The 25489-nt window shown below is 39.0% G+C and overlaps 1 protein-coding gene across 1 annotated transcript in view; it reads left to right on the top strand.

Moving 5' to 3' along the window:
• The window catches only part of EYA1 (EYA transcriptional coactivator and phosphatase 1), a 163573-nt gene that overhangs the window by 79142 nt on the left and 58942 nt on the right, over positions 1–25489 (top strand). Inside the window, exons 5-10 of the mRNA XM_027638873.1 lie at positions 1326–1388; positions 11911–11991; positions 13896–13965; positions 14344–14489; positions 18568–18690; positions 25211–25293. Coding sequence (XP_027494674.1) covers positions 1326–1388; positions 11911–11991; positions 13896–13965; positions 14344–14489; positions 18568–18690; positions 25211–25293 — 566 coding nt within the window. The remainder of the gene's footprint in view (positions 1–1325; positions 1389–11910; positions 11992–13895; positions 13966–14343; positions 14490–18567; positions 18691–25210; positions 25294–25489) is intronic.

Raw genomic sequence — 25489 nt, 5'->3', positions numbered from 1 at the left:
CAAACAGGTGTAGTAATTCAATGGGGTAAACTGATACCTATTTTTCAAGAAGCAGTCAGGCAGTTGATAAGTTATGTTTGTTCTCAGTAGAATACTAACAACAGAACAACCTAACAGCTTTTCCAGTAATATAATACATCTAGAATACATATAATAATACATATAATGAAACACAGAAGGGTTTATACAACAAGCACCAAAAAATACTCTTTCCTGTGAGATTTCCACAGCAATAGTGGGAAAGATCATACATGACATTTGGCTAGCTATGTGAACAGAGACTTAATGCACTACTAGATAAGAGAGTCACACAGCTTCAATATTACTGTTCAGTATAAATGTATAGGTAAACAACTGTTGTAACAAAGATATACCTTTTTTCCCCCCTAAGAACTAGGTCATATTAGTGCTGTCAGACTGTTAAGGATTATGGACATGCCTTGCATTCTCCCAGGAAAGGCACATGTCAATCAAACAAATGTCGTCCCCCCCTCAATTCCCCAAACATCTCTGTTATTCATTCTAATTGGAGTCCTTGGTAGTGGGGAAGGTTTATGGGTTATCAGATTAACAGGTGTTTCTGCCAGGGTTGTGTAAAATTTAGTTTTTGTTATTGTTGTAAAAGCATTACAATAAAATTTTAAGCCATTTGAGTAAACAAAAAACTTTTTTAAAGAATAAATAAAGTGCTTCTTGTGTTCATGTAGTTTAAGCAGAAAAATATTTTATGTCCACAGATGAGTCTTCTTCCTTTAAAATACACAAGTACGTTGTTAGATTTTTATATCATGTTATCAGGTATATATCACTTTTGGTACAGGATGAAATTGCTTGACCCTTTCAAATTAAAATTCCTCTACCTCACAAAAGTCTTTGCTGTAAACTTCACCAGCTTTAGTACTTCTATGTAATTTGAAGGTTTTTTAGCACAAAAATTGGGAGTGTTCCTTGAAACACTGAAAGACATTCATCATCTGGCTTAACTTTTTGTTCAATATGTAGTTGCTGTGTGGTGACATACACTCTAAAAAATGCTTAATATTACTATGTCAGGAAATGAGCTACATATTGTATCTACCCATTAATGCCTTCTCCTAAGGTAGCAAATAATTTGAGAAATCCTATTCCAAGTTATAGGTAGGTATCAGAGTTTATTTCAAGAAATTCAGGTAAACCCGACAAGGTAACTTCTTTATCTGACACTATAATTTTAAAGTTTAAAAGAATTTGGGGTGAATTCTACCCAGAAAGCTCTAACTTGCAATACGTGTTTTCCTCCTGAGATGAAGCCAAATGGTTTTCTTTTGTTTGCCATTTTCCCTCAGGTGACATGACCCTCCTCAGCACTGCAGACTGGTTGCTCAGCCCTAGCACACAGAGCCCCACAGGTTTGGGTGGCTGCAGTGGGCGCAGCAGGCGTGGGTGCTCAGCATGCGTTTTTCCGATGTTGTTCAGAAAGTGTCCCAACAAATAACTTGTGCTTGATGATTCTGGTCTAAGCTTTCTAATTTGAAAATTCCTGTCTCTGATTACTCTTAAGTGAGCAGTTTGTCAAAGAAACACAGTAGAATAATTTATTTCTGAATTAGGTGTGTGCCAAGAGACAAAATTCACAAGAGAATCAGATGCCTAAGAATCTGAAGGTGGAATTTTTACTGCTAATCTGTTTTATCTTGAGAAAATGTTTTGTTAGGCTCCTTGACCTGCTAAAGAGACTTAAGAAAAAGTGGAGTGAATGAAGCAAGAGTTTCCTATTTTTTTTTAATGAAGGGTGAAGTAAAATTGTTTTTTCTTGGCTTCTTGAAGCAGAATCCTGCTGAGACATAAGTGGCTGATTCTAAGAGTGGAGTCATAAGGGCTCACCAAACATCTTTCTTAAAATGTGGCAGTGTGGTTTGCTTACTTGTTGCACACAGAGTGGAGATGTGAGTTGCTGAATCTTCACATGTTAAATATAATATGTGAAATCAGCTTCTATTTTACCATGCACTCATTCTCACTAGCATGAAAGAGCCCTCCTTTTTTGGCATAATGGATCTTCATGTGAACGAGAAGCAAGGCCTCTAGCTATTTGCATGTTATAAATATCTTGTAAAGATATGTTAAATTTGATTTGACTATGGGTGTGACTTTGGCAGGTTTCCATACCCTGAAGTGCAGGATATGTTCATTAGATGAGGGGGAGGGGAGGGGGGGGAAGAGAAGAAGAAAAAAAATACCTGTCCCAAAGTGAAATGGCCACATTTCAAACAAATGCTCTGTAATTCCTCTAAGGCACATTTTCAGACTTGTCTCTTATTGATGTTATTCAGCAAGAGGATGTGGTTGGAAGATAGCTCACTGTTTTTAGCTAATATTTTTAGCTTCACACTTAGTTGTAAATTTTCAAAGCAATGAATGGGGATTTAGTTGTGTGATTGAGTCTGAGTTTAATCTCTGCATGCAGCTTATATATAATAACTCTTTGTGTGCTTAATTTCACTTTGATAGAGCAAAATTCTTCTCTGGATCAGGCAGCCTGGCCTTCACTGATGGGGAAGTAACAAGGAAATTATAGACCTTGACCAGTCAGAAATTTCCCAGGATCAATGCAAAGGCATAACACTAAAATGTCTGGATAAAGGCACTCAGAAAAATCAGTCCTGGTATGCCACTGTGGTGCCAATGATATAAATACTACAATATTTGAGGTTTCCATGTTCTCTTTAAGTATTTTTCCCCAAAATACCCTCTATTGTAGAAATAGGCAGACACTGGATACCATAAAAATTAAGGTCCTGTATGACTTGCCTAAGAAAATCTCTTAAAAAAATTATTGAAGTAGGAATCAAAATGTTCATTATCATACCTTATCTCTAATATTCCTTTACCAGTGAATTACTGTGCTGCGCTGATACAGGAGTTAAAGGAACAATAACAACAGAAGCTCATAAAATTGCCATCCCTTAAGTTTTATCAGATAGTGGCTATTCCAACACCCGAGCCCAGACTGGTAGATACACTTTAGAGAGGAAAGGCTGTGAGTAATCAATAAATTTGAAAGGAGTAGGAAAACTCTTTTCTGTAGCAGACAATTGCATCCAGTTACTGCCTATGAGGATCTTTACTTTCATCTAAAGAACATAAATCAAATCTGATTGTTGGCGTAGACTGAGAAACAGAAGCCTGTGGCCCATCATGTTGATGTTTTATGCAACTAGATGGAAAAGAATAGATGAGGACTGGGAGAGGGAGCTGTGACTTTCCAAGCAACTACATTCATGTTAGTAGTATGGACTTGCTACCGCCCTTTTATTTGAGTGTTCAAGAAGGAAGGAGAGAAGGCATTGTCATATTAAGTGGGAAGGGAAAATGGGTAACAAATTGAAGATCAGATTTTCAAAGATACGTAGGAAGGGAGGCTTCAAAGGGAGTTGGACACCAAAATTCCTCTGGAAAAAAAATGGTTCTCGCTCTTTAAGTCGCTGCTGCAACGTGAGAATGAGATCTCACACAAAGGCAGTCAAAGCTCTCCACTATGAGGCTATCTGATGGGTCGTCATTAGAAAGATTGTTTTAAGTCTGGTGAATATAAATCAATCTTCAGGGTTTCAAAAGACAGCACTGTGTAGTATGTTTGCTGTCAAGATGCATTACTACACAATGGAGAAAAAATTGTTTTCAGCATTTCCTGAAGTAACGGGGGAGTAAAATGTTGAAATCCACAGAGAGGGTAGAGCTGGTTATTGTTATAGCACATGATGTAGATTTCTGTAAGAAAATTCTATTTCTATAAATTGTAGTTGTTGTAATTCTAGCAATACTTTGTAGCACTCAAAATAGTCTTTCAGTATTGCAATTAAGCCTCCTCATTGACAATGAATGATTTTTAATTTATTCCTATTTTTAATAGTTATTTTTTGTGTGCTTTGGGTGGCAAAGTTATGGTAGGTGATGTCAATCTGACCAAATGATCTTTCTTTTGGATATGCTTTGGTTTTATTACCTTTTAATTACTCATTTCTGGAGTTTCTGCTGAGGTTTCTATATTTGTGTTTGCATTGAAGAGCTTTATGGTATGAAACTTGTAATCAATGTAGGGATACCTCCATATTTAGAAATCCTGAAATAATAGTGTACTAAAGGTAGATCTAATATTTGCATTTCAGTAGGGTATTTGCATCAAGAACTATTGATGCTAACTTTACTCAGCCCCAGAAGACTGCAAGAAGACAGTTGCATGGCCAGAGGCAAAAAACTGCAGAGGTCACAGGCTCAAAGAAGCAACCTGTAGAGGCTAATAAGACTCTTCAACCTGATGGCAGTGTTGGAGGATGAAAATCAGATACAACCAGTTTATGTGAAGGCTAGGAACTTGGACTGTCCTTTCTTCCCTGCTCTTCACCTTTTTTTGCTTGCTGTATTGCATTGGCTTCCTTCCACACTTTTTGTCTTATCTGTGCTTTTGTTCTCCTGTTTCCCCAAGAGTCTTTCCGTCTGTTCTGAGCACATGTAGCATAATGCTCTATTATTCCTCTTTCATAGGTATTTGGCCAGTGAAATAACTTGTCCACTCCTCTGCTGGCTCAGTCCAGCAACTCCTGTTGCAAGGTCTTGAGGAGGAAATTGGCTATTCAGTATTTATGTACTTACTGTCTTTTCTGTATGTATGGACATCTGTTTTTGAAAGCTTCACTATTTTCTTTTTTCAGGTTTTCTTGAAAGAAAGAACCTTATTTAAGTGATAAGTTAGTAGCAATACAGGTTCCCACAGGCATTTGAGGGGAAAAAAATATTCCAAATGACAAATTACTTAAAAGTAAAACCAAAAACCAAACCAAAAGGAACATCTTGGAAGCGTCATTATTTTAATAAAATTTATTTTGCAATATACGTGTTCACAGCACAGAGCAGACTGGGGATGAAGCATGGTGGTGTGAGAGTACCCTCTGAGTTTGTCTGAGGGTCGCAGAGCCCCATGTGCACAGTGGCTCTGCACAGACTCAGGAATGTCAAGGACCTATGAAGATGTCCAATACTTTACTGAAAAGTGTAACTGCAACACATCATACTAGGTGTGGTGTCCTTCCAGTGGGACCAGCCTGTTATGAACGATCTGCAGGTATGCAAGTGTGATTGCATGCACAAATTCATATGAAATGTTGTATGCTATATGCCTGGCCAGTAATACAGATGAGATGGAAATCCAGCCCCAGCTCAGTGTGCACCAGCAGAAACAGCAGAAACCAGGGAACAGAAGTAGAACATCTCAGCATCTCAGTTAAAGATCACACTTTAGTAGGGTGGTATTTGAAGCGCCTTAGCAACTTCACAGCCTTGTGACTTGATGATTTAGCTTTTGCATTTGCATCTTGTAATCTTCTGAGGGGTTTTGCTTGGCACAGGTAGATTAAAAAAAAGAAACTTTGTTACACTTTGGGGTTAGTGGTGTCATCTGACCCCTGCTCAGTGAGTGAAGTACCTGTGCCACCTGGTTTGATGAAATAAGCTAGAGAATTTGGTGCTGCTGCTGCTGGGTGGAGGGTAATGGAAGCTAGGACTGTCCATCTTTGTCCAGGTGAATTTGGCTTTAAGTCTGTCCGTCCTGGAGTTCATACCCTGGCCAAAAGTAGAGTATATTGTTTCACATTTGTGAAAAGTCCCACCTGCTTTGTCATTCTTCTTCTGCCTTCGAAATAGACTTCACATGACTTAGGTCTTGTGTCTTGTACACCTAAACGGCAGAGTGGGCTTGACTTCTCCATGCTGCTCTTTTGTTCACCTGAAGACTTCATGTTCTGAGAAGGTAGCTGAAGACAACCTTCTCTGCCATTAATGACGGGGCCATTAATGATGTTTTGTGGTTATTCTGTCTGGCTGTGGTTAAAGAATATGAATATTGTACAAGAACACTGCAAACTGTTAAACATGTGCATGGCCAAATTCCCAATCTAGAAAAGGGAGGAAAAAAAAAATAGTCCACGACACCTCTAAAAGGATTGTCTCTGGATACATGCTGCCTCCATTTGGACAGGAAAGATACAAAACATTTGATATAATTGGACACGTGAGTGTGAAGGGATAAGAACATTAGTTTGACTCAGATATACTCATCTCCTAAATGCAGTTAATGAGAATATTTTAACCCATGACTGTACTTGTCAGATGAATATCCAGGCTGAATCTTGATTAGCAGCTACAAATACTGTCAAACCTTGTCTCTACCCAGATGGTTTTGAATTTTCTTTCTGATTTTGCACTGTAGCAGTGCCACGATTTCTTTGTAAATTTAAGGTTTTTACTGATAGATGAGCAGGTACAATGACATTAAAGCTCTCTCAGCTGTAATGAATAACATAAGAGGAAGATGAGGGTCATGGGGCTGTAGGCAGTGAAAGCTGCATGTTAGCCACAGCCTGAATACTGCAGAAGTTTTGAAGCCTCTCACATCAGGGGAGGGGAGAGCAGGAAACAATCTGGGCTTGAACTAGAATGTGCTGCTTTGAGCAGGGACTTTCTTTGGAAACTAAACATAAATTTAGGCTGGAAAGTTCTGGTAGTTTCCAGACAATGACATTCAGGAAGAGTTCTCTGCTTTGAGAAGCATGAACAAGTAAGTTTATCGGGCTTCATGGTCAGGAACTGATGATTTGATAATCTGTGATAAAAAGAGAGAATAATATCCTAGATAGGAATTAGTATAACTGAGTAACCTGTAACCCTCAGTAACCTTCAGTAACCTGTCTATAATTGCAAGATTCTTCACCTCAGAGAAGTGTTTGGATAAAATAGTGGAAAATATAATCAGCTTAGAGATTCAAGAAATAATTTTTGTCTCATTGTTAGTGACAGTTAAATCTATTCTGATTTAATGTATATGGCATAGCTGTTAACAAAGACTAGTTCAGTAGAGCAAGCCTTATATGTATTTTAGATAATAAAAGCAATTTTAGAAAGATATTTAAAAACCTTACCTTTTGCACGCTTGAAGGTGCAATCTTTATGATATATTCCTGCAACTTCTGTGTTAGAGTGGCCAAATATTAGGTCTCTAAATCCATATTTAAAGTAACCAGCCTCTCATTTCTCATACCACTCTTCACTGATACATACACTAGAAACTGCATGACAAGCTGTGAACTAAGAAAGTTGTTACATGGCCAACGAGCCACATGAACTTGTGGGTTCTGGTCTGAAATTCTCTTTCTTGGTAGAGTTCAGAAACTGCTGTGTAAGTAATTTTTAGCCACCTTTTGCAATATGTCTCACTAAACACCATGTTGCACTTGCAGTCTCTGAGTGTCTTAAGAAGAAATATCTTGACAATCAATATAACATTAGATCACCAGTTACACCGTCTCTGAATTTTTGTGCTTTTTTTTGCTCCAAGCACCACTTGTGTTATTATCTGCTACTCTTATTTTTTCTATTATCGTATTGTGGTTTTTTCCTAAACAATTTTTCTTAAATCCTGTTTTTTAGAATCTCACAAATTTCTAGAAAAGAAAAATAAAGAGGAAAAATATCTCTCTGTTGGCATAGTTTCTTAAACTCCTTAGTATATCAACCAAAATTATGTCAGTAGTTCTAAATAAACATTGCATTTTTGCTGCAGGTTAAGAATACATTAGATTTCTCCATGAACTTTTAATTGATAATCTGTTTTATTACATGAGTGATTTTGTTGGCACTAAAACTTAGTAGTACATTGCTAAATCATAGTCTGTTCTCTACAATTCAAGTCTGATGATTCTGCACCTCTGTAAAAGTCAGTTTTGATAAAGGAGTGACAGAAATCAGAACTCTCCTGTGTCACTTTCTGGTGTCTGCCACAACTGAGCATGGTGTTGGCAGTCACTGGCAAGCTTGCAATGTGTGCTGTGTAGATGTGGCAATATTCCCACTCATTTCCTGGTGTCATCTTTTGAAAGCTTAGGACATGTTGCAGAAATGTTAATTGTCGTGGAAAATGTGAAGAGCTGAAATTCAGAGCATGCTTAAGCAGCATGTGGCAGGGCCAGATCCATGCCCCTCCAAAGCCTGGCTTCCTTGCACAGCTCCACATGTCTCTCATGTTAGACATGGATTACTGATGTGCTGCTGGGATAGACTGTGAGACTTGTAACCTTAGGCAGTCCCTTTGCAGCTCTCTTTCCCCATGATTCTGGGATGAACTATGCTCCACTGCAGGTCAGTTTTTGTCTTGGACAAGTTAGAGACCTTTCCTTTGCAGTAAGAACACACATGGTAAATATTTCCAAAAGGTAACCCCCATGGCTGTTCTTCTCAGTTTATTTTTTTGTATAGCAAGCTATCATCCTCATGAAATGTCCTTAGGCTAAAAAAAGGAAATATGCAGTAATTTTCAGGCATTTTGATTGAAATACTTGGGGAGTGGAGAGCTTCTCAGTCCCTATCCATTTTTATTCAATTCCCAACTATCAGCAACACAAAAGTTAAGGTCATAGTTGTTCCTAAAGATGGCATATTTACTATCACCCAAGTAATGGGTATCCAGATTAGGAATAATGTGAACGTCCTTTCTTATATGCTGGTCTTTTTATATTCTGGAGATACAATAGCTGAGAGAAGAGACATAAGGAAAAGCTTTTATGAAAATTTGTGAGCACCTCAGTCAGCAACTAAATTAATTTCCATGAAGAAGGCACTGCATTGTATTTCATATGTTTTCCTCTATCTTCAAAATTAGTATGTCTAGTAAACAGCATTCAGTTATAAACTGTGTCGCACTGAAGTATTGCTCATGAGTCATAGAGACAGAAATTCCATTTTGATGAGGTTTTTCCAAAAATGGTATCCAGGTAGGTGTAAAGACTCATGAAGAATGCTTTTAAAACAATGGCAAGAGAAACATTTACATCCACTCAGAAAGAATCATAGAATGGTTTGGGTTGGAAGGGACCTTAAAGATCACCTAGTTCCAGCTCCACTGCCTTGGGCAGGGACAGCTTTAATTAGCCCAGGAGGCTCAGAGCCCAATCCAACCTGGCCTTGAAAACTTCCTGGGCTGGGGCATCCACAGGTTCTCTGGGCACTGTTCCAGGGCTCTGTTCTGGGCACTGTTCCAGTGCCTTACCACCCTCACAGTAAAGAATTTCTTCCTAATAGTCTAATCTAAATCTACCCTCTGCCCGTTTGAAGCCATTTCCTTTTGTCTCATCACTACATGCCCTTGTAAAATCTCCATCTTTCTTATAGGCTCCCTTCAGGTACTGGAAGGCCTCAATTAGGTCACCCCTAAGCCTTCTCTTTTCCAGGCTGAACAATCCCAAATCTCTCAGTCTTTTCTTGTAGGAGAGGTGCTCCATCCCTCTATTCATCTTGGTTGCCCTCCTCTGGACTGGCTCCAAGAAGTCAATGTACTTCCTGTGCCAGGAGCCCCAGAGCTGGATGCTGTACTCTAGGTAGTGTCTCAGAGAGCAGAGTAGAAGGACAAAATCTCCTCCCTCATCCTGCTGGCCACGCTGCTTTTGATGCAGCCCAGGATACGATTGGCTTTCTGGGCTGCAAGTGCACATTGCTGGCTCATGCACAGCCTCTCAACCCCCAGCACCCCCAAATCCTTCTTGGCAGGGCTGCTTTTTTCTAAAACAACTGATGCTATACTTCTCTATGGTGTGTGAGGCAGTTCAGTGTAGTCCGTGGACTGCTAATTTGCAGTTATGCAAAAGTGAGCAATATGGAATATTATTTCTGCAGTAGAGAAGAGGAAGTGTTTGGAGAAAGCATATTCTGAAAACTTACACCCTCTACTCCAACTTAGGTTGATCTGTCTTATCTTCCTCTCTTTTCCCCCAGCACAACTGTCAGCTATAGAGGAAAGAACCTTTCATTGTTATTTCCAAAATTATAATTGCACTATGGAAATTAGGTTCAGAAGACTTGCAGATTTTGGGAAAAGCTGGAGTAGTCTATGAGAGAAGTATTAGTTTGTAAAAGGTAGTTGTGAAAATACAGTTCTAAGAAAAAGCCGAAGATAATGTAGATGCTATAATTCTTCATATCTAGGTTGACAAACTGTGGAACGTCCTGTAAAAGTCTGGTTGTTTCTGAAAAATTACTTGTGATAGACACTTTGCAATAAATATTTTATTGCATCTTATGTTAGACACTGAGTATTTAGTTATTGAATGGATGGTGGATAGTTTATATGCTGTGTTTTTAAGAAATACCTTTGTATTAGAGTTCAGATCATGAGTGAATACTTTTGAAGTGAACCTCTTGGCCACCCTTTCTTATCATGTTACTTCACCTTGTGAAGTCTCTTGGACTTCACTTCTTTCAAAAAAGGTGCAGAAGTGCAGCTAATATTCTCCAGCTGAATAACCTCCCTCAAAAATGCCTAACCTATGGAAACTGGACCTCCTGGACCAACCATTTAACTGCATCAAACTTTTCTTACTGGGATACACTGCTTGTTAATGCAGACATAGCAAAGTTTGTGTTGAGCTTAGTGCTGACTTCCCAAGTTAGCAGACAGAACCCCATGAGAGAGTCAAAAGAAATAGTGAGTGATTAGTAAAATCTTGAGAGATTACTTTCTAATCTCGTGATAAGGTTTGGTGAAAGAAATAGACATGGAGAAATAAAAATTTAGATTGGCAATGAAAGGAAAGGTCTTTTGTCAAAAGAGGGAAGTGCCTCTGCCTCACCCTTTCCAATCTGGTACCAAAAGCTTTTTGCTAGTGATGATATACCCAAACACATATATATAAACATACATCCACAGATATATGTATGTATGATGACATTAAGGCTTTACATGTCAAATGGGGTGCAGTTTACCTTGGTTTTCTCAGATTTACTTTCCACAGTGTTACAGAACTGCCTTAATGAAAGGTCAGGTATGCACCAGCGCTGGTGTGTGGGAAGTGGTGTCTGTGTGTGTCAACAAGAGTGAAAGGAGGGGGATCTTGATAGAAAGATCAGCTCCATTGTTTTCTGAAACATCATCCTCAGTTGCTTTTGGTGTGCTGTAACTCCAAAATCTAAATGTGCAAAAATGGATTTGAGAGATTGCCATGCTGATCTGCTGACACCCTGGGAGTAGAGATTGTGCCTATTTTACATCCATGGCAGGTCAGTCCTGTCCTTGCTCTATGGATCAGGATACTGTCATTGCAGAGTTGCACTGGAGCAATGGAAATAGCAATTGTTAATTTAATTGAGGCTTTATTAAAAGTAGTTAATTAATTATTAATTATGAATAAGCATGAGCCAGGAGATAATCTCTTTTGGTTTCATTCTTTTTTTACTCTGTAATAGCCATGTGGGGTTGTGGATGCAGAGGAAATAAAATGTGAAAGCATTCTTTAAAGTGTCTGGTGAGAACTGTGTCCCTTTTGTTTATTTGGGGTCGTTGAATATAAAATTGGTTTTCATTTTGAGAGGAGAGATCCACCATAAGGAAAGTGTTTTACTTCATCACAAATTCTTAATTTTCCTCTGAAAATTTACTTGAATGGAAACAAAATTTGAACAGCTCTCAGTAAAAAAACATTTAAAAATTATGTTCTTTTCTGACTTATTCAACTTGCTGTCTTTCAAGCCTGTAAATGCTGTGACCTGATCTAAATGTGGACCCTTATTGTTGGGTCTGCAGGATTAAGAGGAATCAGGACAGGTGCAGAGAGTTGCATGGGGACTTCTGGTTTGTTACACTGGCTCTTATTCCTTGGGGACAGAAATAACCCTCTTAATCATCTTATATGTATGTGTAAATCATAGCTGCCAGTACTTTGCATTGTTTGTATGCACAAATACATAAAATGCAAAATATCGATAGCCATGATTTAAAAAATTTTTGTCAGATTTTTGTTTTATTGAGTTTGTGTCTGTAGTGAGTGTGTGTGCATGAGCATGCAAAAATATTAGGTGCACATAGAATATCTTCTGTTTATATTTCTATAGTTAAAACAGAACCAATGAACAGCAGTGAGATTGCTACTACTACTACCACGGACGGGTCTTTAGACAATTTCTCAGGATCAGGTAAGGAATAAACAAAAACCTTAAACTCAGCGTTTTTTCATTTACAATTTTCTTATCCCGCGTGGTCTGAACCTGTACACATCTGTTAAAAAGCCGAGTGCATTTTCCAGCTCTTGCCTATTTCTGTTCATCTAAGTGGAAGTCAACAGGAGTTTTCCCTGAGTAAGGAGCATTATAGTATTGGGCTTATTAATGCCCGTTGGTATGTTTGGTGGGAGTCTCACTAGGGAGTATTCTGGCCCAGAGTAATTACTCTCTTTTCTGTGAGTAAACATACCTGCCTCTTGTGATTAGTATTGTAATTGAGGGGTAGGTCTTCCTCATTTATTGTAACTCATTATTGCAAAGGTATTCATTCTTTTGTCAAGCTTCTTTTCTTCTTGGAAGCCAGACACATCTTAGCTTCTGACATAGAGGAGACAAACACTGTGAGAACAACCTGAGATGTTTTCACAGTTTTGCCTACCTATGGACTAACTGTGGTATTTCTAGCATATAGTTTTTATGGTGTAAATCAAATTAAAAAGGGATCTAATACTATATTGTGGGATTATATTTTTATAGAAGCAAAATTTAATATCTAGCAACCAGTCAGGCTCCAAGTAGCTAGCCCTTTCCCAGTCTTGTCACAGCCTCCATTTTCTGCACAAGCTGTTGAATATGAAAGCATCAAACCTGAAAGCCCCCCAAAAGGTTTCTAGAGTATTTTAGTTTTCTGAAAGAAGAAAAGACAGTGTGTTTAGTTATGTACGTCTGTGGTGATTAGATTAAAGGTTGGACTGTAACATTTGACAAGTCTGCAGCCTCACAGACCGCAGAAAATAAAAATTATCAGGCGTGGAAGGCACAGAAAGAGGTTCCTTGCTTCTCTACATGCTTCACAAGCACTCTTGGAGTAGAAAGATGATGGATTTTCCCTGTAGCTGGCCAGGAAAGGGGTAGCTGGCAGAGGGTAATTATGTGTGCCTTGTTTATTTCCAAGTACTTAGCAGTGGGGCCTGTTGTTTCTCTGGCTGTCTGATTTTACAGTAGTCTCATAACCTGCCGCTGACCGCTTCCTGGCAAAGGCTTCCAAACCCACCTAGGGACCTAAAGGAGAAGTGACACCCAAACAGAAACCAGAGAGGGAACGGCTCCCAAAAATAACGCCCTGAGCAGAGTGTGCCAGCACACCCGCCACACTCCCGGCAGCACCCAAAAATACTGACGGGAATGGGGATGGGTTGGTGTAAGGCTCTGTGTCAGCAGCGCGGGGCTGCCGGGGGAGCAGCTCATGGTGCAGCCACCTCAGCTTAAGTGTTTCACTAACAACATCTGCACCTTGTACATCTTTATGCAACGCTGGCTGATTTGAAGGTCTGAAAGCATTTTGGAAAGCAGATAAGGTGGAGGAAAAGAGAAGGAAGTGTAATATGGTAATACATAGTCTGTATCAGGAATTATTTTTTTTTAAGAAAGAGGCACGTGCTCTGAAGCTGGCCATATGTTTTCAATCGAAGCATGCATAAAGCTCCTTCATAAAATGTAGGTCTTAAAAATTCTAAAAGTTAATAAAATGTTGCACTTGAGATATCAACAACCCTTTGAAAATATGAAGGGAAATGTTTCCATTAGGAAATAGGTTGTTTGCATTGAAAATGTTGTCTGTGCGCAGCCAAAGAATAAACTATCGTTCAGGAGTTGTACAAAGGGGCAATTTAGTATTTGAGATTTGCGATCAAGATTTTAATGTTAAGCATTCTTGTGTAGTTCCTGATAAAATATTATTTTCTATCTAAGGTATCAATGATATTTGAATTTAATTAAACTCTTGTTAATACTCTGAAATTCTATTAGGAAAAATAATATTTGTCTTTGGTGTGTGTATTTACACTTCTGTGTGCTTTCTTTTCTCCTTGGTGCAGCAATTGGAAGCAGTGGTTTCAGCCCAAGACAAACACACCAGTTCTCCCCACCACAGATTTACCCTTCCAAGTATGATATCTTTTTAAAATAATAATAGTACTAGTAATAATAATAAGTGAAATAGCCAGATTTTAACATCATATAAAATAATAATTGGGTCCATCTGTTAAGCCATAATTTAAACCACAGCAGCTTCTAGGGAAAAATATGTGTGTTTTTTTAAATTATAAGAATGTATTTGAAAAATATCTGTAACTTCTTATTTTACTTTTTTTTATTATTGATTTCTTATTGTTATTTTGTCTATGTCTTATAGTTTCTGTTGTCTAGCATGGCCTATGATTATGTGTTAATGAAGTAGCAGGATTATATTAAGACTAAAAATAAGTACATGCATGTCTGTCTAATGCAGTGTTTGTCTTATTTTCTGTCATTTGTAATCAATAGCAGACCCTACCCACATATTCTTCCTACCCCGTCTTCACAAACGATGGCTGCATATGGGCAGACACAGTTTACAACGGGAATGCAACAAGCTACAGCTTATGCCACTTACCCCCAGCCCGGCCAACCCTATGGAATCCCTTCATATGGTAAGAAATCACATCTGTGTTATTTTATTCCTGAGGTAAATATTCTTTAGATCAAGATTATGTGACGCTTGTGTTAATACTTAGTGAGAAAGCTGTGCTCTAGAGCATTTCTTGTGAAAGACTGGTGATTTCCCCACATTCAAATGACTGATGCTTTAATTTATGTATTAAAGAGCTAAGAAGGTACTCAAGAGGATGAATCCATTTGGGGATCAAGGAGAGAGGTTCATTAGCTTTTTATTGGTGATATCAGAAAAACAGCACTGAAATAGGAAAAGAGATCCGTGGACTTCCATTAGACAGGCATGGCCCCTGGTGACTTGCTGAGGAGTTCTGCTCTCCAGCAGTGCGATAGGTTACCTTGGTACATAAAGGTCTGAGTTTCAGCTGATACAGATCACTGGAATCCAGATGAATCCATGAAACTGTGCTGATTTTCAGCAGGCAAAAAAATGATTCAAAAGGACCCCCCCCAAAAAAAATAATCTCACTTTCCAATGTTTTAAAAATCCCTGGAGGTGAAAATTGAGGTAAATTGACACTAAATCTCTGTCTGCCTGATGGAGATAGTACTAAGTAGCAAATATTTCCAAAAAAATTTAATTTAAAAACAAGCTGCTGTGGGTGAGACCATTTTCCTGCCAGACTGTCTGCTGGCAGACCACATAGCAGTGCAGCAGCAAGGATGCATTATTAGAAAATAGTCCTCATATTCCTCTGGGGGAATATATTAAAAATATGCAATCCACATGCTTTGAGCAGTAAAGATACATTACATAAAGATATATTCAGATAGTGTAAGTTTTATACAAAAATGACAGAACTCATCATAAAAGCTGTTCCATTTAAAATTGTTAAAAGTTTTAAGTGCAAAACTGGTGAATCTTTCATCCTGAAATCTGCAAGTTGAAATCCACTGGATCTCAAGTATATCCTATAGCAGACTATTGTGAACAACCGGTAAAAAAATACCTTATTATTTCCCCTTACTTTAAAATATGGTTCTAAACATAAATTGGATGTTTCAGATCAAATCCACATATTTTAAACTTACATTATGCAGTTGGGGAGTCTTACACATACAAAAAACCTCCTGTTGCTGATGAGAGCTGTTTGCTAATTCCATCTGGATCAGGTGGGGTGATAACAGATGATCCCTTTCCCCATCATGCTTTTTTTGACCTGTTTCTCCTGCGGACACCTCGTGTTCATACTTGGCTGACTGTGGAGCTTGAGCAGCCCAAACACTGACTTTTTTGGTTTTTTGCTTGGTTCCTCTGGATGAAATCCTGACCTCACTGAAGTCAACTCTGAAATTCCCACTGACTTTAGCCAGGCCTTGATTTCACTACTTGAATTTAGCTGTCTCGCTGTTGTCGGAGCTGTAATTGAGAGTTGCTTTACTTGGCAACTGCTCTCAGGGGTTAACATGCCTTCCTGCTCTTTTGATTTGTTTTGTTTTCTTGCCTAGTCCATCCCCCACGCCTAAGACTTCAAATAATTTTGCCTAACATTTTACATTGCAGAGCTGATTTTGACCACTGAAACCCTCAGTTCATAAGCAAAGTAGATTTTTATGTGTTTTATTCTTTTCAGACAGTGATTTGTGGCTGGGACTAAGGTGCTTCTTACTGATGTACTGTATTGGAGCAATATTTAAAAGCAAATAACTATTAAAAAATTTTAGGACCTAGCATCATATGTAGTTTTTACATATTTAAGGCACATCATATAATCTATGCTCCCAAATTAAATATTGCAGGGAGCATTGGGATGCTCATTTGCAACAGGAAAGAACTGAAACCTTGCTTAGAGCCAAAATTCTTCTCTTTGGTCTGCAGCTTAGGCCTCATGTACCCTCTGTCTTGCCTTTCTTTCATCCAGGCAGAAATCTTCCACTTCCATCAGGTATAAAGAGAGAAGACTTATGACGTGTGTGAAATGAAAAACTGAGTTTTTCTTTTTGTTTCTTTACTCTGGGTCTACTGGAAGAAAAAGTATTCATGAATTCCCGTATCAGCCTTTCTCAAGTTTTCTCTCTAGGGCAAAGTTTGGGAAGATGCTGTCTCAAATGCACCTCTATCCTCTTCATTTTTCCACTTCCCCACCTCCACAGCAGTGCAGCCATGCAGGCAGGAAGGGGGGTGGAGGAGAATGCCATTGACAGCTGCTGCCTGGGGGCTCCTGGCTCTGCTTCATCTGCAAAGCCCCTGAGGAGGTTGGAGAATTTCCTGAAACTCTTTCCTCCTGCCTGCTCCAGCAGCAGCTTCTAGCAAAGGCCTTGCTTACCAACTTCTTTGCTTTCCAGATCCTGGCAGTCCCCTTGTGTTTTCTCACTCTCCCTTCCCACTTCCTTGCATACATTAGACTCGAGAAAAGAAGGGAGCATCAAGGTTTGATGAGTGAAGGCCTTCAGGATGAGAGCAGGTGGGAAGAGTAAGTCTCAGGAGATGAAAGGCTCTTCATAGCATGGAGGTTTGCAAAAGGGCATATGAGTGCCAAGTTGTCTTCACTCAAGTGGTATCCTCCTGCTGCTGCCTTTGATCGTCTCCTCCCACTTGGTCTGAGATGGACAATTAAATCACACTGTTAAAAAAAATTTAGACTACAAATTTAATTCTTGATTTAGTCAAACTTTCTCTAAGCAATATTTAATCAGCCGTTCAGAAGTCCTTAAACAGACAGCAAATAAGGATCACTGATACCAAATCATCCATAGCAGGAGTTTCCCCTTGAAAATGAGGTGTCAGATTTGTCATTGGGACAGTTTAATTGTAACATAAAACAGAAGAAGCAAGTAAGCATCAGAGAAAAACAAGCAAACAGGGATAATCTGGGAGTTAGCAGGTCTGGCAGAAAGAATTAAGGGTAAATAATGACAACAGTTGAAAAATAATTATTTAGATGGCAGAAAATATGCTACCATTTGTATATAGGGAGGTATTGAAGTTTTGCAAACATAGTAACTTCTCAGCCCTTTCCTACCTTCAAACACTGTTGAATATTGTTTAAAAAAATCCAACCAGAAAATGGACTTAGATTAACAGTAATTTTCAAAGGAATGTTACTAATTCACACTTAGACAATTCAGTTCAAATATCGGTGGTTTCTGAACAATGAGTTATCACTGAGTGCCACAGTGAAACCTAAGAATATTGTATCACTTTTCCATTGCTTTGGCTATAATTATTTTTAAATGGTGGTTCATGTTGGGACAGCCTTATAATTAAAACTAAGAGACAGAGGCTAAACTGTGTGAATTTCCTCAGTATTTTACTTGCTGATATTTACTTGCTTGTTACCTTACAAATTGGGGGAAGAATCACTGAACTTGGGAAGCAAGTTGTTATTGATCGGACTTCAGATTCTTTTATAATTAAGTTTAGAAATGAGAGTGTAATGTGATGTGTAATGGATTTCCCTGTCAGTGCAGATTAATGACTCTGCTATTTTTTCCCAGTTTGGGAGACTGCTTCAGGAATAGTTCTTGTCTATTAGGTGTTTATTTGTTAAAAGACTGAATGCCTCCTATAGTGTTTAATTAGCTTTGAAAAATCATCATTACACTTAATACTGCTAGTTCTCTTTATCCACCTCTAATTCCTTAGAAATTAAGGAGCACTAGGAGCTGTGTAATTTTCATGTAGGAATATTATACGATGCAAATCTCAATTATGTCGTTAATGGGTAGACGGCAGGAGAGCTTGGCTATGCTATGTTTCATTAAAATCATATAAAGTTGCTAATCTACCTCTGTGTAATGTCATGAATATATGGAAAAGCTTGCCTCTGGCAGGAAAGGAAAACAGGAATAATGCAACTTCCTGTTCATGTATAAATTTCTTTTGCAGTTATTGGAAACACAGTTTTGAATTTAACCTCTCCCTGGTGAACTTCAGTTTTCCGTGTGCTTTTACTCTGTTCATTTGTGCATGCTCTCGATATTTGTTCTCTCATGAAAGCAATAGTAGTTGTATGTTAAAAGTGCTGTTAATTACGTGATTTTATTTTCCATCCCTGTTTGAATATGAACAAATAGATCTGCTGTCACTAACTGATTTAGGTGCATTGTGGGCAGGCATCAAGACAGAAGGTGGATTGGCACAGTCACAGTCACCTGGACAGACAGGATTTCTAAGCTACGGTGCCAGCTTTAGCACACCTCAACCTGGACAGGCTCCCTATAGCTACCAGATGCAAGGTCTGTATAAGCAGATATTACCATTAATTAGATACAGTTAATGCTATGGGGTGTTTCTTTTTCTTCTTATTTCTTTACATTCCTGGAATAAAAATTAATGTCTGCTTGAGCACTTACCTCTGATGTTATTGCAGTTGGAGCTGAAATGATGATTGCCTTCATTGAGAGCAGTGACAGGCCAGCTCTTAGCAGTTTGGAAGATCCCTTCCTTCATTAAATTTTAAATAGTGAAGTATTCTAGTGTTATTACAATAAAAATATATCTCCAAATAACAATAATTTAGAGTTTAGCAAATAGTGAACGAGACAAAGCGAGTCCTGGAAAACGTGTCAGGATTATGGATTTAGGAAGTGCCAAATATAATTTGACACCTGAATGTGTTCGAGAAGGGACAAGAAGATAAAAATACCTACTGCAGCTGTGGAGGTGCCTAAGTAATGATTGAAGTCTGTTTCTTTGAAGTCTATTTAAAAGCTGTAAGTCTTTGTATGTGCAGGCTATTATTATCAATTATGTTTTGTAGCAGCCTTTCTTGCCTGTTTAGTTTACTTAATATCTTTCCACCTTGTTCTCACAATTCCTTTTTCCCCTTCTATATCAAGAAGTCACTGGGTGTTCCTGGTTCTGGATTTTGCACCACTTTAAGTGATATTTTAAAAAACCTTTGATTACCAGAAATAGCTAATTTTGGATGTCCACTGCAGGCCTTTTCACCCCTGAATTTGTCAGTAGGAATCAGATGTCTTGCAGATTTTAGAACTGTTGAAAAATGTGATCACTTACAGAATTGGACCACATTTTTTTTTAAGTCTAACACCTTTCTTTATTATTAGTAGCTCAATTTAAACTGTGCTCCGTCAAGTAAACACTCCATGAAATGTCTTGAAGCAGAAGTGCTCTCAGAGACAAAGTGAACGAGGTTTTGCTTTTGTTCCACAATTTTAAGGGTATATTGATCCAGTCCTTTGCTCAGACACAAAAGAGGTGGTTTTTGTTGCGCTTTTTTTTATAATCCCTTTTTGAACTGTGTGTTGAGTAGCTCTGTAGGGTAGAAGTGACCATCTAATGTCTGAAGTATTGATGAATTGTAGTATGCTCTGACAAGTAAGAAGGATAGAATTAGAGTAGTGTGCAAATTTTTGTCTATGTGCTGAATAATGATGATCTTCTGCTCATCGGTGTAAACATAACCATAAGCAGGTTATTGGTTTTGCTTTCAGCAGATAGCTATACAAAAAACTCAAACAAAAAACTTACACCTGCCCACCCTCCCAAAAGATCCAACCTCTCTGTACAAGAGAGCTCAAAATACTTGCCAGCAGCAGCTACAAGGAATTTCTGGATCAACATTTCAGCTTTTAAGGAACTGATAATTCATGGTCTCTAGGAAATAGTGTTATTGAAAAATCACGTCTCTGTTGCCCATAATTTCTGTTGCAGTAGTACCTCCATGCCACAGTCCTATACAGAGGATCCTGTTGTGCTAATCTATATAGACAAATGAAAACATAGTCCTATGGAAGTCAGAGGCTAAAATAAAACACACAGGCTAGAAGGACCTAGTGTAACAATAAAGCTGACACTGTTTAGCGATAATAAACAGTCGGGACCCCATATTGGTTGTCTAACAACTCTGAAGTTGTTTTTTGTAAGATACAGAGGAGAGGGATATCAATAAAATGGGATTTTAGGCAGGAAAGTGAAGTAGTAGTTTTGCAGATGTTTGTGGGAAACTCATTTGATAGAGAGAAGAAAGGGGGGGCAGTGTGGGGTAACATGAGAGAGTGTTTGTTGGAAAATGGTAAGAGTAAGTGAATGCTGACATTTGGTAGATAGCCTGCACATACAATGTAGAACAGAGCTAGGACTCAGTCAATGGACTGCATAGAGGTCTGCCATAGAGAGTATTGTTTTGTTTTCTGCAATATGCAAAATGTGTATAAGATCAGAATTGTAAAGCTCAGGAAAGGCTGTCAGTTGTCAAGAGATGGAACAGTAACATCTTGGAAAGCATTTCAGCTGTACACATTAAAAAGCAAGGATCTAAAAATATTCCTCGAAAAGAAATGTGTTAATGATGACCCAGTTGTGAAGTTTTAACAAGAAGAGAGTCGGAGGCATTGATTTCATGATGCTATTGTCTGCAGGGCTGAGGGAGGAGGGGGTCTGAGCCTGGGTTCTGCCCCAGCTGTGCTGTGCTTGGGCTGTGAGCTGCCCACCTCTGGAAGTCAACAGATCACTGACAATCTGGCTTGGGCAGAAGAGCCACAGGTCAGAGTTGGGTGGTCCCTGTGGTGTGTATGTTCTTTCTGTTGTACTCATAAACAGCACAGTGTGTGGGTGAGGGAAGGACTGGTCTTCTACAGAAACATTAGAGACCATAAGAATGGAACGTTTCAGATGAAAATATTGGTGGAATTGTTAATTGCTAAGTAGAAAAGAATCACATTGCTGAACAAGTCTTTCTTGCAGTTAAATGTTTGACAGTATATGTGTATACTATACATGAGAATATATCTTTTTTTTATGTTTTCATTAGGCTAACTTTTGTATTTGAAATAACTTTAAATTTACTTAATTCTTCCTTTAGGTTTAACAGCTGTTAAAAGTAAACAGAAACATTTGTTTCCCTTTCCTCATTTAGTTTTGGAAGAAGAACCTATTCATAGTTTCAAAGGACAAAATTTATTCTCATGTCAGAAGACAGGGTTAGTGCTGCTGCTGTTATTTGTGCAGAAACTTCCAGAGAGGAAAATTAGTTTCTTCTCCCTTTCCCCTCTAGCACTATAAGGGCAGGCTGCAGCCTCAGCCTTGTCATAGCCTGCAACAGCCATTCTTCATCTCCTGCGTGCAGCTGCTGAGCTGCTAAATGGAGATAATGGATCCCACAACCTACTTCACAACCATGCGTTACATGACAGCGTGCTCGGGGCCCTGCGTTCTTGCCTGCAGTAAAGGGGATTTCCTAGTGGCCTTGCAGTTGTCATGCTCGTGTTCCCTGACTGGGGTTACCTCGTGCTCGAAAGCTTTGGAGTTAATGCTGGTTCCTCTCCCTGGGGTGAATGTCTTCCTGCAATGTAGAGACTCTGCCTCGCAGTGCGTGTGCAGCCAATTAAATCCAGTGCTTTTCCTGACCCTGCTGAAATTACAGCGTGATTAGTCACTGAACAATAGTGCAGGGAGAGACTGCCAACTTTTGAAAATTATAAGGAGAATCGCTGCCTGTGACTCCGTGCTCAGGTTATTATGGTATTTGGGTTTTCGTTCGTTACAAATTTATCATCCCTGTAACAGGAGGTGCATAGGGGAGAGGGTGAGAAGAGGGCTCAGGCAGTTCTACCACCCCATCTCCCCACTCCCCCTGCCCTTACTTAACGAATATGTTCCTTAAGCTGTTTTTCATATAAGTTGCTTCATAGATGTTGAAAGACCACTTACATGACTAATGACTGTGGGAATGGGCTGTTGTTCCTATATAGGCAGAGTTATAAGGATTGCTCGGTGAGGATAAATGAAGTGGAGAAGGGCTGGGGGGAGTGGCAAGGAAAGACCTCCATTTGCAACTGTCTTATTTGAGTATCCTTTGATTGTGATTAAAGGTGGCTTTTACCCGGCACTCGAGTAAAATACACTGCTGGAAGGGTAGGATGCCTGTGATGAGCACCAGCATTGTTTTAGTTACCAAGACTGTGACGATTAACTATCCAATTGGTTTGGGAAATCAACCATAAAAAAGTAAACACTAAGGTATTTGGTTATTATTATACAGTATAAAAATATTGTGCTGGATGGCTAACCAGTTACTAGGACAACAAAGGAGAGTTTGCCAAGGATTTTTAAGCACTGTAAGCAAACGGAAGAAACCTTGAGTTTAAATAGCCCATCTGGCCGTCTTTGGCTTTCCCAGGAGAGCTGCACTAAACTTCTGCCACATACATTGTACCCTGATGATAGATATAGCCCATGGCAAGGAGACTGAGCCAGGAAAGCAAATGGACTCCTGTGGCCAATACACGGGGGAGGACAGCATCCCACGCCTCGCGGCAGCGGCACAGCAGCAAGCCCTGTGTCTGGAGCCTGCACCCTAGTCCCAGCAGGGTCTGTCAGCCTTCTGACGCTGACTGGGATTCCCAGCTTTAATGTGGGTCAGAGCTCTTGGCAAAATAGACCTTTGACCTGCAATTTACAGCTTTTATCACATTTTAAAGCTACGTAACTGGCCAAGTTAGAGCAGTAAATCTCGTGCATTTTGTAATGATTATTATTTTTGTATTTGTTCAGTTAAGACGGGACAGCAGCTCTATGCCATGTTATGGCTGAATACTTAAAAAACAAATGGCAACATTGAAGTATTTTAAAAAGAACTTTAGGCCTGTAGTTCTGGGTGGCCCACGGAGCTGTTTCTGAGAAACCTGCTTCATGTTTGTTACGGTCTAGGAGACCCCTACCCCTCCTCCATAGGAGCCAGTGCTGACCATGAGATGAAAGAGAGAGATCTGCAAGTCAGTATGTGTGTGTCTTTGTCTGAGAGGGAGAGATGCTGTCTGGCATGTGATTACTTTACTCATTTGCTACTGCAAATTATTTGCCAAATTTTCGACAGAAGCTAACATATTCCTCAAAAAAAAAGCCTTTGTTTTGTTTTTTTTTCTTATGAGAGGCCTTTTATATCTCTTTTATATCTTTTTTTAGAGTGGCTCAAACTGTGCTCCTCTAAAACCTGTGTTTGAATGTATTACTGCATCACTCAAAAATATCTACAGAAGTAAAAAGAGACACAGTGACTTACATTCTTCCAGCCAAAGCACTATTAGAAATAAAATATCGTTTCAAAGTTTTGCAATTTAAAATATTTTTCAGCTGTATTTTGGCTCTGGGGTTTGTTATAATAAAAAAAATAACATCTGTTTTCCAATTTTAAATTAAATATAAAACAACATGTTTTTCTCATTAGTACTGTTTATCTGTACTATCTGCTAAACTTGGATGTCAACTCTTCTGCTGAAGTAATCTGATTTTAGTTCACAGGATTAGTAGCATCCATGAACAACCACAAAGCTTTTGCATTAATAGAAGATACAAGAGAAACGTTTACAGTCATTATCACATATTAAGATTCATCATTTACTCCCATTGCTGTTGGACTTCACGTCTCCTTCTTTGTTTGAGACTTAGCTTGTATGTGCTTTTAGTTACTTTTGCAGTCAAAGCATGTAAATATTTTCCCTTCTGACTTCTCATAGCTAGGATACCTGTTGGTTTTGAGGTTTTTTTATTTAAAGAAGTAGATAGCTCACAAATGTCCTTAGGTGGTTGTACTAAGCATGCAGCCCTGCCTGCATTCTGTGCCCTTTGGAGTTGAACGAAACGTCACTTTTCCCAATGAGTAACCTCTGCATAGAATTTGGTTGTTAATTGAGGTTTTGTTGGATGTCTCAGAGGATTGGTGCATCTGTGTGCCTGGCTCTCTGTTGATTTTCATCCCTCCTTGTCTCCTTTGCTCACTTGCAAGCTTTTGCTCCCAGGCTCTCTGTATATCTTCGTGCTAAGGCAGATTTGGTGGTGAGAGAGGCTGTAAACAACTCGTGTGCTTTAATAATCTGCGCTGGGTGGTGTTCTCCTGCTGGACAAGTTCAATAGGTTGCCTGATTACAGACTTTGTGGTGGCTTATGTAGCTTCACCCTGTGCATCCATATGCCTGAGCTGGTGCCTGTGTCGCTCCCGGGTTATAACCAGTGAGGGCAAAACAGCTAAAAGGGGGTTGCTGCCCTTTTAGTAGAACAGCTTCTCAGGTTGGGTATTAAGCCTGAGACCCCCATCTGTCTCGTTTTGGTGGCTCATGAAAGCAGGAGGGGGGAGATGAAGACAGTAATTCAGTATGTGAGCTAAATTCAATCTTGGGTCTCCCTTCTCAGAGATACTTTTTTTCTCTTGTGTCATGCCTAATAGACTCTATCAAAAAAGAAAAGATTTGCAGCCTAAGGCCATATATGATCGATTAGTGAATCCTAATGGCTTTGCAGTTGGACTGAGCTGTTTGGAGCAGGGAGTTATGGCTTTTGCTGTTTCTGTGAGGGGCTGAGGCTCAGGAAGGGGACAGGACACACTTCTCAAAGGTGGAAGGAGAAACAAAGCCAGTGGGCTTTCGTGAGTGGAGATGGCATCTCTTGGGACTAGGCTTGCCATTATTGTTCAACAAAAATGCAAAGAAACCCTCATTACTTCTACAATGCTGGGTATTATTTGGAGGGGTGGGATAGCCTAATAGTCAATCAGAGCTGAGGTGGTTCCAAAATTCCTGTCTAAATTTCAAGGGATTTTTTTATTGCAATAATGAAACACACAGTGTAGGAACTATGAATTATCACTTTCCATATATTAACATGTTGTAGAGCCAAATCAGGCAACATATGGGAAATATTACAAATATGCCATAACCTTATGATATAATCGTGTGATGGAAGTTATTTTCCGATACTTTGTTTTAGTAATGTATGTATTTTTTCTTTTTATTTCAGGCAGCAGTTTTACAACATCATCAGGAATATATGCAGGAAATAATTCCCTCACAAATTCTACTGGATTTAATAGTTCACAGCAGGTAAATTTGTAAATAGGAGCTCAGCAAACTTTGACCAACTTAGAATTCTCATCCACTGAAAAAATGTAACCCTTAAATAGCTTATTGAAAGAAATTAGCATCCTTTCAAGTTAAACTAAGGTTTATAAATGTTTTTCTTCAATTTGTTGCCTTCCAATTCTAGAACTAATTGTCTGAGGTTGATGTTCTAATTCAC

The sequence above is a fragment of the Corapipo altera genome, unplaced genomic scaffold (genome assembly GCF_003945725.1).
Source record: "Corapipo altera isolate COAL_440 unplaced genomic scaffold, ASM394572v1 49, whole genome shotgun sequence".
NCBI classification, from domain to species: Eukaryota; Metazoa; Chordata; class Aves; order Passeriformes; family Pipridae; genus Corapipo; species Corapipo altera.
Note: the sequence above shows the minus strand (reverse complement) of the source record. Positions and strands in the feature narration are given on the sequence as shown.